Source organism: Saccopteryx bilineata, chromosome 5 (genome assembly GCF_036850765.1).
Source record: "Saccopteryx bilineata isolate mSacBil1 chromosome 5, mSacBil1_pri_phased_curated, whole genome shotgun sequence".
Taxonomy (NCBI): Eukaryota; Metazoa; Chordata; class Mammalia; order Chiroptera; family Emballonuridae; genus Saccopteryx; species Saccopteryx bilineata.
This window is the reverse complement of record NC_089494.1, coordinates 8,499,441-8,513,200: the sequence shown is the minus strand read 5'-3', so window position 1 is coordinate 8,513,200 and position 13,760 is coordinate 8,499,441. Positions and strand designations below refer to the sequence as shown.

General features: G+C 49.0%; 1 protein-coding gene across 4 annotated transcripts in view; it reads left to right on the top strand.

Moving 5' to 3' along the window:
* Positions 1-9,034, top strand: part of LOC136337982 (nuclear body protein SP140-like protein) — a 29,120-nt gene extending 20,086 nt beyond the window's left edge. For all 4 annotated transcript variants that reach the window (XM_066279945.1, XM_066279943.1, XM_066279941.1 and 1 more), the window contains 8 exons: positions 696-838; positions 1,986-2,033; positions 4,526-4,570; positions 5,002-5,117; positions 6,190-6,298; positions 6,564-6,641; positions 6,840-6,983; positions 7,753-9,034. In XM_066279945.1, coding sequence (XP_066136042.1) covers positions 696-838; positions 1,986-2,033; positions 4,526-4,570; positions 5,002-5,117; positions 6,190-6,298; positions 6,564-6,641; positions 6,840-6,983; positions 7,753-7,860 — 791 coding nt within the window. In that variant the 3' untranslated portion in view covers positions 7,861-9,034. The remainder of the gene's footprint in view (positions 1-695; positions 839-1,985; positions 2,034-4,525; positions 4,571-5,001; positions 5,118-6,189; positions 6,299-6,563; positions 6,642-6,839; positions 6,984-7,752) is intronic.
* Positions 9,035-13,760: the final 4,726 nt, after the last annotated feature.

Below are 13,760 nucleotides of genomic sequence, written 5' to 3'. Positions count from 1 at the left end.
GTATTATATATAATACTGTTCTGAACATTTGTGGGCAAGATTTTATGTGAACACATTTTTAATTCTTTGGGATATATACCCAGAAGAGGAATTGCTGATTCATATGGTAATTTTATGTGTAACTTATTGAGATAAAATTAATAGATTTGATTTGCATTTCCTAAATGACTAATAATGTTCACCACATAGTTACTTTTTGTATATAACTTAAATTTTGTACTGGACACACTTACAATTATTTTTATTGGCTGTCCATGAGTTCAGGGGTGAAATAAATCACTGCTCTATAATGCCATTAAACTGGATGGAAGATGTTGCAGTAGAGGGCACGGATGTTCTCTGGTGCCGGTATGGGCTGCAGGGCCCCCAGCTGAGATCTCAGTCTGATTTGACTTCTGCCTCCCCCATCCTAAAAGGCCATCATGTAGGTGATCTTAGAATACCTTTATAATGTTTATTTTGATTGTAATGATCACATTTTTGTTGTATGTGAGACAAAGTTATGTGTGCACAAAGCAGGAAATCTCTTTGGAGGGGACCTAAGGCTGGTTGGAAGTCTGAGGTCCGAGAGGGGAGGCCAGACTCTCCCACAAGTGATCTTGAGTCCAAATGGGGACTCAAGAGGTAGTGTGGCGGAGGGCCGTGTCTGAGCTGTGTGGACAGAAGGTCCAGGACTGACTTACCTGGTCTCACAGGAGCCATCTGGAAGTGCATCCAGACTGAGGACGGGACTTGGCTCACCCCCAGGCAGTTTGAAGTGAAAGGAGGCCGTGCAGCATGGAAGAACTGGAAGCTGAGTATATGCTGCTTTGGGAGGCCCCTGCGACGGCTGATGGAGGTACTTCCCCTATGGGGGCAGGAGATGTGAGTTCCTGGTTGCACATGAAGATAAGGTCACTGTGAGCTCACTGAATATAGGCTGTATTATGACCAGAGCCCTAAGGCCCCTGACGTTGTCCTTCCCCCGGGAGAGGTGCCCACCCTCATAGCTCAGCACAGGCAGCTCCCGCTCTGTCCCAGGGGCTCTGTGGGCGCAGGCGCAGGAGCTGCAGGGGAAGGTCATTGCAACGCGGTGCTTGCAGAGGACTCTATGCACTGAGAGAGACAGTCCACGGTCAGTCAGTGGGCAGACGAGACCCCAGGAAAAAAAGGCATGAAAAGCAGAACCAGTGTTAGCGTAGTTCTGTGGGGTGAGGTGGACGGTGGTAAGTGATATAGAATAATCCGTCAAATGGGGTAGTTTGTGGAGAGATTTAATGCCAGGCTGAGGAGTTTAAACTCATTACCTGTTCTAGACAGTTCAGAACCAAGGAGTCTCCTGAGCTGTGAAATGATGTATTTAGAACAGTATCGCAGACAACATGGGCCTTAGAAATGACTTCACTGTCTTTCAGCCCAACAAGCGTATAGTCAACATGCCATGCTCAGCTCAGATGTCACCCCTCTCTGAATGTTCCCTGACTGACCTGCCCTGGTCACCCATCCATGGGCTCCAGGCCCCACAATTAAGGCCCTTCTCACACTGTTTTATTCTTATCCTTCCATGCATTCCCCTTGTGTCTCTAGACTCCCCTGGGGTTTGTCCATGTTTGTGGGCTCAGCATTGTCCACAGTGTCTGACACGTGTACATGTGGGATACGTGTGTGTTGACCGATTGGTCCTGGTGTGAGGACTCAAGTCTGAGTAACACTCATGGGAATGGAAAGGGGGTGAGATGTGTCAAAGGAATGATAAAAGAAAACCTATTAAAACATAGGAAAATAACATGAAAGAAAGGGAAATGTTTCTAATGACAATTTTCGAGCTACTGTTGATGATTTCTAGAAGAACAAGTGAGAAGAAGCTGCTTGTGTCTTATTTACACACCTTGGTTGGACCCAACCTTGGGACATCCAACAAGAAATATTTGGGAAAAGGTAAGAATTCCAGGCTCACTGACCAGAAACTCAGGCTAAACATGTACATTGATCTTTTTATGTTTCAGCACGAATATCTATGTAATCCTCCAAGAATTTGGGGACAAAAAAAAAGGGTAATTATCATATATCTTTTTATAGGCTTCCATCACATAACTGACTTTACATATACAGTGTGTTGTGTTATGGTTCTCCATTGGATAATTATAATTAAGTATCCTTATTTTTGCATTTGCCTTCAGAGTTGTTACTTTGAACATTACGTTGTACACAAGGTGTTTGAATAGCAAATCAGTGAAGACAGAGATGATAAGACGGTTAAAAAAACATATCTCAAGATTGAGTGTTAGTTTTAGATAAAGATGTTGTAGGGGTGTCAAAGCTGTAAAAGCAACAATAAAAACATTGCATAATAAACTCCCAGGGTCATCTTCAACTCAAGATTATTTCAAAAATTCAAGGTTACTGTCCTGTGAGTGTGTGAAATCCGATGGAGCAGAGCTGCTCCCCACCAGCCAGGTGACTCTGCTCTGGCACACAGTCCGTCTGGGGACACACACGGAAGCTCACGCCACTGCATGAGATGCACAACACAAAGCATGTTTCCTTTCCGATCCTTTCCATCCCCTTCCGCCTCCCTGCCAGTCAAATGTGCGCAGAGACACACAGAATTCTTATTCAGGGGAAATTACTTGCCCTTCATGAGAATGGTCCCCTTTTTCAGGGGAAATTACTTGCCCTTCATGAGGATGGTCCCTCTGGGGAGGAAGCTTTTGGGAGATCCATGTATTTGGGAGGGCATGACCTGGGAAATTGTTTACCTTGACTCCACCCCTTATGCTCAGGCAGGAGAGCTGGGCAGACCTCTTTTCTGTCTGTGACAGTGATTGCTCCCTCTGTGCTAGAAGGCTGTGCAGGCCACAGACAGACACATAATGTGCGGTGAAGAGTGAGGACGAAGGGATGGCTTTTCCAAGATTGGAGAAGAATGAGAACTTAAGAGAGAGGAGGAGAAAAGAAATGCCATTCTTATGTACTTCTGGTGGAAATGGCCACCCAAAGCATTCTTAGAATCCTAAAATCAGTCACTCACAGCTGGCCAATGGGACTTCATCTTCCTCTGGAAATGTGAGGTCCAGAGCTTAAAATTTTCTGATGATCTGGATGGTTTAAACTATTAGTCCCTGAAATGTTTTATTCATTGAATTTTCTAATTGGAAACTATTATTAGACTTATTCAGTGAGTATGTTAAATGCCAGCATTTGTACTATAAATGTCAATTAGAGAAACTGAGTGAGCTGGAAGGTTTCTAACACTAGGGTTTACCTTCGTTTATAAATCAAACACCTTTTTAGCACAAAGGTGCAGTTGCCTCTATATTTTGTGCCTCCTTGAACAAGAACACAACTCCCAAAGTAGCAGATGTCGGGACCAATTTCTGTCTCTGTGGGTCCTCTGTGTCTGTCAGTATCTCTCTTGCTGATGGAGCCTGTTGGCTTCTGGAAACTTCAGTGTCACTCTCAGTACTACATGACAGCTTCCTGGCTCCTGAAAAAGACCACTAACATCTTTTGCTGAGAACTTTGGTTTTGTAAAATAGTATACTTCTCAAGAACAATCATTTATTGTATGCTAATGTTTGCTTAGGACATAGCAATTATTCTCTTTTTGTAAGTGAAATAATTCTTATTTATTCACATTTTTAACATATAATTGTCAGGTCATACTAAATGTCCAATGTCCATTAAAGAAAATTTAAGTAATGTCCTTGACCGCAAGGATTGTTTCAACGTTATTCACCAAATTTTGGAGTTCAGTGGAAGAATAATTGATGGGCAGGGCTGAGGGAATATGGGCCACACGAGGAGGTGGGCAGTGACATGGCCATTTCTTAGGTGACGGTCTATGGATCACACTTCTCTGCCCTGGGCTGGAGATAAAGGCTGAGGCTGCCTGAATCCAGAAGTGAGGGATATCAAGTCAGTCTACTAAATATGCACAAGCAATGTAAGTCTAGTTAGTTACCTCTGAAATGTTACCCTGTTGACATCTTGGGATTCAAATGGAGAGAAGAGGGCGACCTTCTGGAGAAGACCTCTATGCTGGGGCCCTTGAGCACAGTTTATCTTTGAAGTTACACCCCAGAGGAGTTTCAGAGGGTGGTTGACTTCTTCTCTGAGGTACTTGCATGGATCAGGAGTCTGGGCTCTGAGGGAGCTGGATGCTGTTGGTCGTGAGTCCTCAGGGTGTTACTCTCAGTACAGCTACTCTGGTGGGACGACACTTCCTAGTATAGACAAGGATGCCCGAGAGCCCCTCGAAGTAGGTGAACCAGAAGAGTTCCTCTAATTCGACCTGCGGAAACCAGGGCCAGACTCTAAGAATGACTTCACCGAGACCCACCTCGTGTCTGAGAGCCAGGGATGTAACTAGATTGGGCCAAACAGTGGTACTTTGGCATTTTTAATTCTCCTTGTACATATATTAAAGTATGTATGAAATAATGGATGGACTGTGAATTGAATCTCTCAAAAGATGGTTATTTAAGTAAATGACGGATACAAACATTTCATTCAGTATTGTCACTCACTCTTTCTCTCTTTTCAGTGGAGAAGATCGAAGTCTCACAACAGAACCTCCAGTGACCCATGTGTAAGTACTACTCCCATCTATAACCCCAAAGTAATCCAGGCTTTCCCCTGGTTACATTTTCTGTGTCATTGCCGCCTTTCCCTGAAGCGTGCTCACAGTCAGTGGGAACACGTCACTGTGTGTGATGAGCAGAGAGCAGCAGACGCCTCACCCGTGTCTGGTAGACAGACTGGAGCTGGGTGTCTCAGTGTGAAAGCACCCTCTCCATTGTTCAGTGGAAACCTTCCCGTTTCCCCAGCAGAGTAGGACCAGAGCTCTAGAACACTGGGGTCTCTAGAGATGGGCATGAAGTGAAACGGGCAGAGCCGACTCACAGCTCAGGGAGAAGCACCTGTGTGTCCGTGCCGGTTCTCACAAAGACAGGGAGTCTAGATTCCACAGCTCTGGCCTTCGGGTCTCACTGGAGACTTGAACATTGTTTTATATTCTAGCCGGGAAATTCAGACATATGTGAGATCTGCCGGGATGGAGGGACACTCTTCTGTTGTGATACATGTTCGAGATCGTTTCATGAGTACTGTCACCTCCCAGCTGTGGAAACTGAGAGGTCTGTGAGGTGCAGCCCCTCTCTCCTTTCAGGGACCCTTCTTCTGGCCACGCCCCTCCCCCCGCAGAGCTGCTGGGTGTGTCCTGATGGGAAAGAGCGGGGTTGGAGGTGGGGTCCGGCAGTATGATCCAGACTGTGCCAAGATCTTGACAGCAGGAGGGTATAATTCTCCTCTCTCTTCTGGGAGGCTGAGGCTGGTGGCTGGGTCCTTTGCTTTGATATTGCTACTGTTCTTTCTATTTTTTTTGTTGTTGTTATTTTTCTGAAGGTGGAAACGGGTAGGCAGTCAGACTCCTGCATGCGCCCGACCGGGATCCACCCGGTACGCCCACCAGGGGGCGATGCTCTGTCCCATCCTGGGCTTCGCTCTGTCGCAACCAGAGCCACTCTAGTGCCTGGGGCAGAGGCCAAGGAGCCATCCCCAGCGCCCGGGCCATCTTTTGCTCCAATGGAGGCTCGGCTGCGGGAGGGGAAGAGAGAGACAGAGAGGAAAAAGAGGGGGAGGGGTGGAGAAGCAGATGGGCGCTTTTCCTGTGTGCCCTGGCCGGGAATCGAACCCAGGACTTCTGCACGCCAGGCCAACGCTCTACCACTGAGCCAACTGGCCAGGGCCACTACTGTTCTTTCTAGAATGCTACCAGCATGACTGCTGTTTCTGTGAGTAGAAATGCAGTTGTATGTGTTTTGTGCTTATTTAGAAAAGGCAGGAAACATGGACAGGTTCCCTCATTTTGCCACCTTTTCAACTGGCTGATGAAGGCCGAGCCCCAGGGGATAGAGCCCCGCCTCTGAGACAGAGGCTTGGGGAGAGGGCCACTTGCTCTCGCAACAGCTCAGATGGGGAAAGGAGAGCGGTCACTCACCCTGACACCACCCTGCACCTCCTCAGACCCTGATGCTCCCTTCAAGGGGAGGAGGGTCATTGTATCAGACCCCACCGGGGGTCATAGAGACTCTGGGAGGTGTCCCCTCATCCCCGGCTGTGCCCATGACCATTCCTGAAAGAACAGTGGCAGCCGTGGGGATGATGCCTCTTTGAGGGCCTGCCTTGCTCACTTGTGCCCCATCCCAGGGACCCGTGGAGTTGCACCTTCTGCAGGATAAAAAACTCTGCAGGAAGTCAGTGGTGCCACAGGGAGTCAGAGGTCCTGGCGAGGCCGATGGGGCCTGCGGAGCAGCTGGTGAGTCAGATTTGACCCCAAGCCTTCCTGTTTCCGCTCACGAGAGAGAAGTCAACAGTGTCAGGGAGGGCGAGCGTGTTCAGGTGCCTCCTCGTGCCTCTCAGGAAAACCTGTTTGCAGAAAAACATCTTCAGCCATCCCACAACTCCTTCCTGGAGCCACAGCTGTTTGGGGAGACTTCTGGAGGACGGGTGGGTCCTGCCCTCACGTGCATACGGGTCTTTCTCTCCACGCTGTTTCTCCTGACATCCTCCTTCTTTTGCAGAAATGCGAGTTCCTCCTCTTGCAGGTCTATTGCCATTCAGAGAGCTCCTTCTTTGCGAAGATTCCACATTATTATTATGTAAGTAAGAAGAGTAAACCATCCTTATGGGCCACTATGATGTTACCTGACCAGGGCACTTGTGGAGTTTGTGATCTGAAACCCAGGAGAGGGGCACGTGATCTTCAGCCGGTACTTCTGCTGAACTGGATGGGAATCCACAGAAGGCAGACACCGGACTCGTCCGCCATTCTTTCGTGATAATTTTATTCCCACCAGATTAAAGAGATTTCTCAAAACCTAAAGGAACCCATGTGGTTGGACAAGATCAAGATTAGACTAAAAGAGCGTTACTACCCCCGAGTGGAGGCTTTTGTGCAGGACATGCGCCTCATCTTTCAGAACCACAGGGCGTCTTACAAGGCAAGTGGCTCCCTCTTCCACTTCATCCCTTTCCACTGAGTCGCTCTGCCCTCCGTTCTTGCTGTGGGAAAGTTTCGTTTCCCTCATCTGTGACGAGCCTGTACAAGCAAGGGCACAGGAAGTGAGTGAACCCTTTTAGAAATCAAGATTTAAGCTCACCAGGGAGAGTCACAGTGAGTCCAAAGGTGTCCCATCAATCAGAAGCCAGGCCCCTGGGAGCTCATTCCCTTTGGAAGAGGTGAAGGTGACAGGTGCCCACTGAGAACAGCTGTATACTCCCTGAGCCAAACCTAAGGAGAAAATTGCGTCTTAAAATAATGTTGTTCTTATCTTTCCCCAAATACACTCAGTCAGACCTCTCAGAAGTCCCCAACTCCAGAGTCCTTTACACATGAATGGACCATATAACAGCTGTCACCAGAGGAGAATAGAAGTGACAAGATGAAGGGAACATTACTGGTTGTACTCAGACATTCGTAGTATTTGATTGTTACAAAGACCTTAGATTATTTTTCTAACTCTCACTAGACAACCCAAACTAAATGAGTAACAGTTCCTACATGTGGCAATGATTGTCCTTTTCTGTATAGTTAACAAGAATTAATTGTCACAGAGAACACAGAAATTACTCTTAGCTGCATGAATTTTTTTTTAATTTTCATCTTGTTAATATAACGTAGGTGTTTAAGGTAATCTTGAATGCAATGTTTCTTAGCAGTGATAATGAGTGTTATTACTTTTGCTGTTATTTCTCTTTTTTTTCCCCCAGTACATTGACTTCGGCCTAATCGGACTGAGACTGGAGGTGGAATTTGAGAAGATTTTCAAAGAAGTGTTTGCAGTTCAGGAAACCAATGAGAGCAGCCCAGTGGTGTAGGGGAGCCGCTGGGACCCTGGACACCCCCTCTGGGAGCAGAATTCCCGTCCCTCGGTGCTGTGAAGGCTGGCTCCTGGGCCTCTCCCCGGAGTCCTGCACTGACCCGGGTGGAGCTGCTTGGCTTGGAGGCTACACCTCCGTGGGCTCGGATCAGGCTCCACACTGGGGTCGGGCTGGAGCCGGTCCCACCTGTCACCCCGTTCTTGCTTAGCTTTCCCACCAGACACCCCGACTCCCTCACCCCTCCTCCTCTTCCAGAGAGTTCTCATAATAAATCATTCCCTCACTGGACTTCATCTCAGGCTCCGCACATAGGGAACACAACCTAACTAACAGTCCTGGCAAGCAGGTCCCAAGGAGGGATTGGTGTGCTGGGTACTGTCTAGTCAGACAGTGACAGGAAGAACACTTACAGTCCCTGGTGCTATACTGGTGCCGCTGACAATCCCTTTGTCTGTAGGGAATGAGATGAGGTAGAAGGGAAGAGCTATATTGGCTGGTACAGTTCCCTGCCATTTATAAAAAGAGAACTTGGTACTCTATGAAGTGTGGATTTTGGTGGCTATTGCTAAATGCCACAAACGTGTTGAACAGACTGCACGACAGGCTGGATCTATTCGTCACCCAAAGCAAAGAGACCTCACACTTGCATCTGGAAGGAAGAGAGTAAGGAGAGCTTGATATAAGCCCCAATTTTGAGAATGGCAGAACCTCAGAGGAGACAGAATTCTAAGCTTAGTTGGGCCTCTTATTCCGTACTCAGGGCCTCAATATAGACGGAGTGAAGCCCTGAGACTCAGGATGGGGATTTCTGGGTAGATGAACATGGGAACTCTGGACTCCAGGTGGTGGATGACCCCATATGACTGGAGTCTACTCTGGGACCCAAGGCGCCATCATGGTCCCTGGGAGAGCAGAGTGTATGGAGGGCCGGCCATGTCCACCTCACAGTGGGTTCACTCAATCCACGGACACACCCACAGTCATTTCCCCTGTTCCTGAGGGTGTAACCAGAACACTCACAGCAGGGGCTCTTCTTAACCTATGAACTACTCTGTGAATATAACGACTGCCTTACGAAAAGCCTGGTGGAAGGTCTTGAAACTGAAGTCTCCCACGATGAAACAGGAAACTGAAAGCAAAATATTCTGAGGGAATCACTGAGATTAGTGTCACCTGCTAAGACCTAATGAATTCTGCAGTTGTAATGCCCATTACATCTCCATTTGATTCTGCAGTCTGGTTTCCGCAAAAGCTTAGTAGGTCACGACTACTAGAGACTTCACAAGTATTAGCCTCAATTGTAGTTGTTATGCTGGACATGGTGCCCTCATTAGAGCAGATTAGCATGGTCTAGCAAACGCACTATACAACTATTAATACAGAAAATGCACTTTAATAATATCCAGGAGGAGGTAGAATGGGAGGCAGTTCACACTAACATATAAATACATATACACATGTATGTATATAAACATACATATAAGAGAATTTATTATGTGGAATTGGCTTATGTGACTAAGGAGACTAACAATTCCTATGATGTCACCTGCAAACCAAAGACCCTGTAGGGTGAGGTGGGACATGAGGCCAAGTCTGAAGTCCCAAGAACAAGATGGTAGAAATCCCAAGAGCAGGAGGAGATCCAAGTCCCAGCTCAGCAGGGCGACGGGAAGAGAATAGTTTCCCTTCCTCCACTCTGTTCTTTTATTTATTTATTTTATTTATTTATTTATTTATTTATTTTTATTTTTATTTTTTGTATTTTTTTCTGAAGTTGTAAACAGGAAGACAGACAGACTCCTGCATGCACCCGACCGGGATCCACCTGACATGCCCACCAGGGGGTGATGCTCTGCCCATCTGGCACATTGCAACCAGAGCCATTCTAGCGCCTGAGGCAGAGGCCATGGAGCCATCCTCAGCGCCTGGGCCAACTTTGCTCCAGTGGAGCCTTGGCTGCGGGAGGGGAAGAGAGAGACAGAGAGGAAGGAGTGGGGGAGGGGTGGAGAAGCAGATGGGCGCTTCTCCTGTGTGCCCTGGCTGGGAATCAAACCCAGGACTCCTGCACGCCAGCTGATGCTCTATCATTGAGCCAACCGGCCAGGGCCCTCCACTCTGTTCTACTGGGGCTCTTACCCATTGGATGATGCCCACCCATGGTGGGGAGTGCAATCTGTTTTGCTGAGTCTGCTGATTGAAATGGTAATCTCCAGAAACATCCTTAAAAACACACCCAGGCCTGACCTGTGGTGGCGCAGTGGGATAAAGCATCGACCTGGGACGCTGAGGTTGCCTGTTCGAAACCCTGGGCTTGCCAGGTCAAGGCACATATGGGAGTTGATGCTTCCTGCTCCTCCTCTTTCTATTTTTCTCTCTCTCTCTCTCCCCTCTCTGAAAATTGAATAAATAAAATATTTTTTAAAAAACCACACCAGAAATAATGTTTAACCTGGGCACCCCATGGCCTAGTCAAGATGACACAGAAAACCAACCATAATAATGGCGGTGTGTTCATTGGACCTGATGAACAGGAAGTGTTGAGAGTGCTGGTTGTCAAATCTCATGCAGTCTGGATTCTGAGAGGTAAACCCTACAGAGATTCAGAGACAGGCATATGGGTTAGTTTTCAGGGGCTCCATGGTGGGCCATACTGGGTATTCTCTCTAAGCTCCAAGCTATGGACCTGGCATACCCTACCACTAAGAAGCACAATGTAGGTGGACCCCACCAGGTAGAACAGAATGACCATGGTTGACAATTTGGTGCCAGTTAGTTTAGGCTTTGTAATGTATTGTGCCAGAGGTTGAGGGAGGAGGTGATTTACAGTGTTAATAATAAAGTGTGTCCTCAGTAATGTGTTCCACTTAAGAGTGTATAAAGGATGTTGTTGCGTGTCAGTAAACATGGTGCTGTATCATCTATATCAGAGCTTCTGTGTTTCACCAAGCCTCGGTTGCATTGGCAGTTACTGGTTATTGCTGCAGATGAATGTTTTTCTACTATGCTGCTAGTGTCTTAGAGAACTTCACTCAGAGGCCCTCGTCCCAGGTGAGTCTGACTGTCCTGGCTGGCTCAAGGGCAAACACGTTGATGGAGAGTGCCCCACTCGTGCATACAAAGGGAAGAAGTCATCCACTGGAAGAGAACTGGGTGGCGATGGGAAGGGGAGGATGCTGGAGGCCCAGGAAAATATGACCGACTGACAGAGCCACCCAGAGGACCCCTAGGAGGACCTGGCAATCACCCTGCAGCCAGGCCACCCACCATGGCTCCCCAGGGCGCCCGCACGCACGGGGCTCTGCTCTGCGATAGAGAAGCGCCTTCCGCCTAGGAGCCGCCCGTGCATTCTCCCACTTCTTGTGCATTCCTGCCAGGACAGTATTCAGGGAACAGTTGATTGAAGAAGCTTCAGGACAGTGAATTGGGGTGACCAACCTAGGAGGGAAGTCACATTTCAGAGGCAGCCAGCATGAGACATTTCCTGTTTATTATCACCTAACTTCACCTAGCTCAGGGAGCAGCCATGGGCTTCTGGGGTGGGGTGGGGATGAGGGTGGGGGTTTTTCAAATTCTGTAAGAAAGTCCACTTTCAGGCTTCTGGGGTGGAGAGGGGCAATGGAGGCGGGTTGTTCAGTTTCCGTAAGAAAGTCCACTTTCTTCCTGGTCACCAGAGCTGGGGAAGAAGCCCTGGGCCCCCAGGCTTTCTGGGGAAGAAGGAGAAATTCCATAAAGAAGAAAACCATAGGAAGAGCCCCAGATTCTGTGTGTTAACCCTCCCCCAACCTCCCCCACTTGAGTTCCAAACCAGCCGACAGGAAACCAGAGACGGAAATGGGGTTAAAATCCCAGTTTTCTATCTGATAAAAGCTGGATCCAGTGATGTGGTGTGGCCACGTGCCAGAAAGGGATCCAAAATCCGCACCCCAGAATGCGGCTTAGCCACAGGGCTCAGGCTGCTCCCATCAGCCACACACACCACCCCCGCCCGCTGTCCCTGTGCCCCTGAGCTTGGAGGAGCGCAGAGCCCTGGCCTCCACGGCAGGGGGAGCCCAGGAAGACCCCCCAGAGCAGACTCCCCTTCACAGACTCCCAGCCTGAAAGTCTCCCCAGAAAGAAGGGGGGCCAGGGACCAGAAGTCCTGCTGATTGAGGGGCCATCGACTAGAAGGGGACCTAGGTGCAGGGCCTGAGTGTCCCCACTGAGGTTCGGGGGCCCCTCCCCTGCCTCTCTGCACCCACAGTGGTGCCCAGGTCTCCATCCTCTGGCCCAGGGGCTGCTGGGGCTGCTGCAGCCACGCCCTCCTGCTGAGAACTGTCAGGTCCGGGACACTCTGTCTAGTCTCAGTACAAATTTGTCCCTATAGGATCTCCCAGGTGGAGACACAGCCCGCTACTGGGGCCTGAAGGGCAGCTGCTCCTGGTGACGCTGAGGAAGCCTGTCCCCTTGGCGTGTCCTGTGCTCCACGTGACACCTCAGTCCTCAGTCCAGCAGCACTGTTAGGGCTTCAGCCTGCTTCTGAGATGGTTCAGTCTCGTTCCTAACCCGGGTGGTTCTGACGTTCTCTGGATCAAGGAAACTGTGCTTTGTCCACAGGGGACTCCTGACCCCTCACGGACACTGCTCCTCACAGGGGGCACTGTCCCCAGCTTCCTCTGATCCCACAGGGACATGACCTGCCCCAGGGCCAGGGCAGCCCCTGTGTAGGAGTGCCCACCCGGGAGGCCGGCCCCTGCAGACTGCCCACCCAGCCGACTGTTCTGGGACTCTAATTCACGTGCTGATCTTGGTGACTCTCAGCAGACCCAGGAAAAGTTATCACATTTATGCCAACACCCGGCATGGTGATGGACTCTTCTCATGCTGCCCAGAATCAGAGGAGAGAGAGGGGACACTAGAAAAGACCGGTGTGGGCTCTGCTAGACTCTGTCTGCGCCATGAGTCCCATGGAGACCAGGAGCAGAGGACAGCTGTGCCCGGGAGAGGCTCAGCTCACTGGTCTAGGGGGAGTGGACACCCCGTGTGTACAGCCCTGGGACATGGATGTGCTCTCACTGTGAAGAATCTGTCTACTGTGATGTCCACTCCTTTGGGGGAAAGAAAGAGCAGAGATGGAGAAAGGGTGGAACCTTCCCCTGTATCCTCAGTGTAATTGGGCTGGAGGAAGTCCTAGTCAGGAGAACAAACGTGGAAACCATTGTTCTAGAAAATGTCTGTCTCTCCTGCCCGTGTCCAAACACCAGGACCCACTTGGTTGGCTCTGAGCTCTCTATGTCCTGGCTGAAGATTTGCAGTTTCTGTCTTTTCCTCCTTCCCCCACAGTCACCTCCACAAGGGCCCGCGGCCACATGGAGTTCACCCCTCACCCCATGTCAGCGCCCCCTTGGAAGATTGGGCAGCTAAAGACAGTGGGTTCCCAAGATGATTTTGGAGTCTTTGTACAAATGGGTGGACTCCTGGCAGCTGGCCCTGCTCCCCCCAGAGGTGCTCCCTGCCTGGTTCCAGGTCCTGTCTGTCCCTCCTTGTCCTCCATTCCTGCTGCCACATCCCATCAGGGGAGATGCAGAAGTGGGGAGACAGTCAATGACAGCACATAGAAACTTACCGTATTTCCCCATGGGTAAGAAGCACCTTAATTTTGGGGCCTGAAATTCTTTTAAAAATGTATTACATAAAGTTATTGAACTTAAGTTTTCTTCATCATAAACAACTTTCATCATTGCCAAACTCCCAGCCATTAGCTTGTCCTCATCTGTGTCTGATGACGAATCGCTGTTTTCAACAAGGAGCACAAAAGCAAGTGTGAAAAAGCAGAAAATGCCTATATAAACACACTACACCCACAGTATAAGACACACCCAGATTTTAGACCCCAAATTTTTCGAAAAAATTTGCAACTT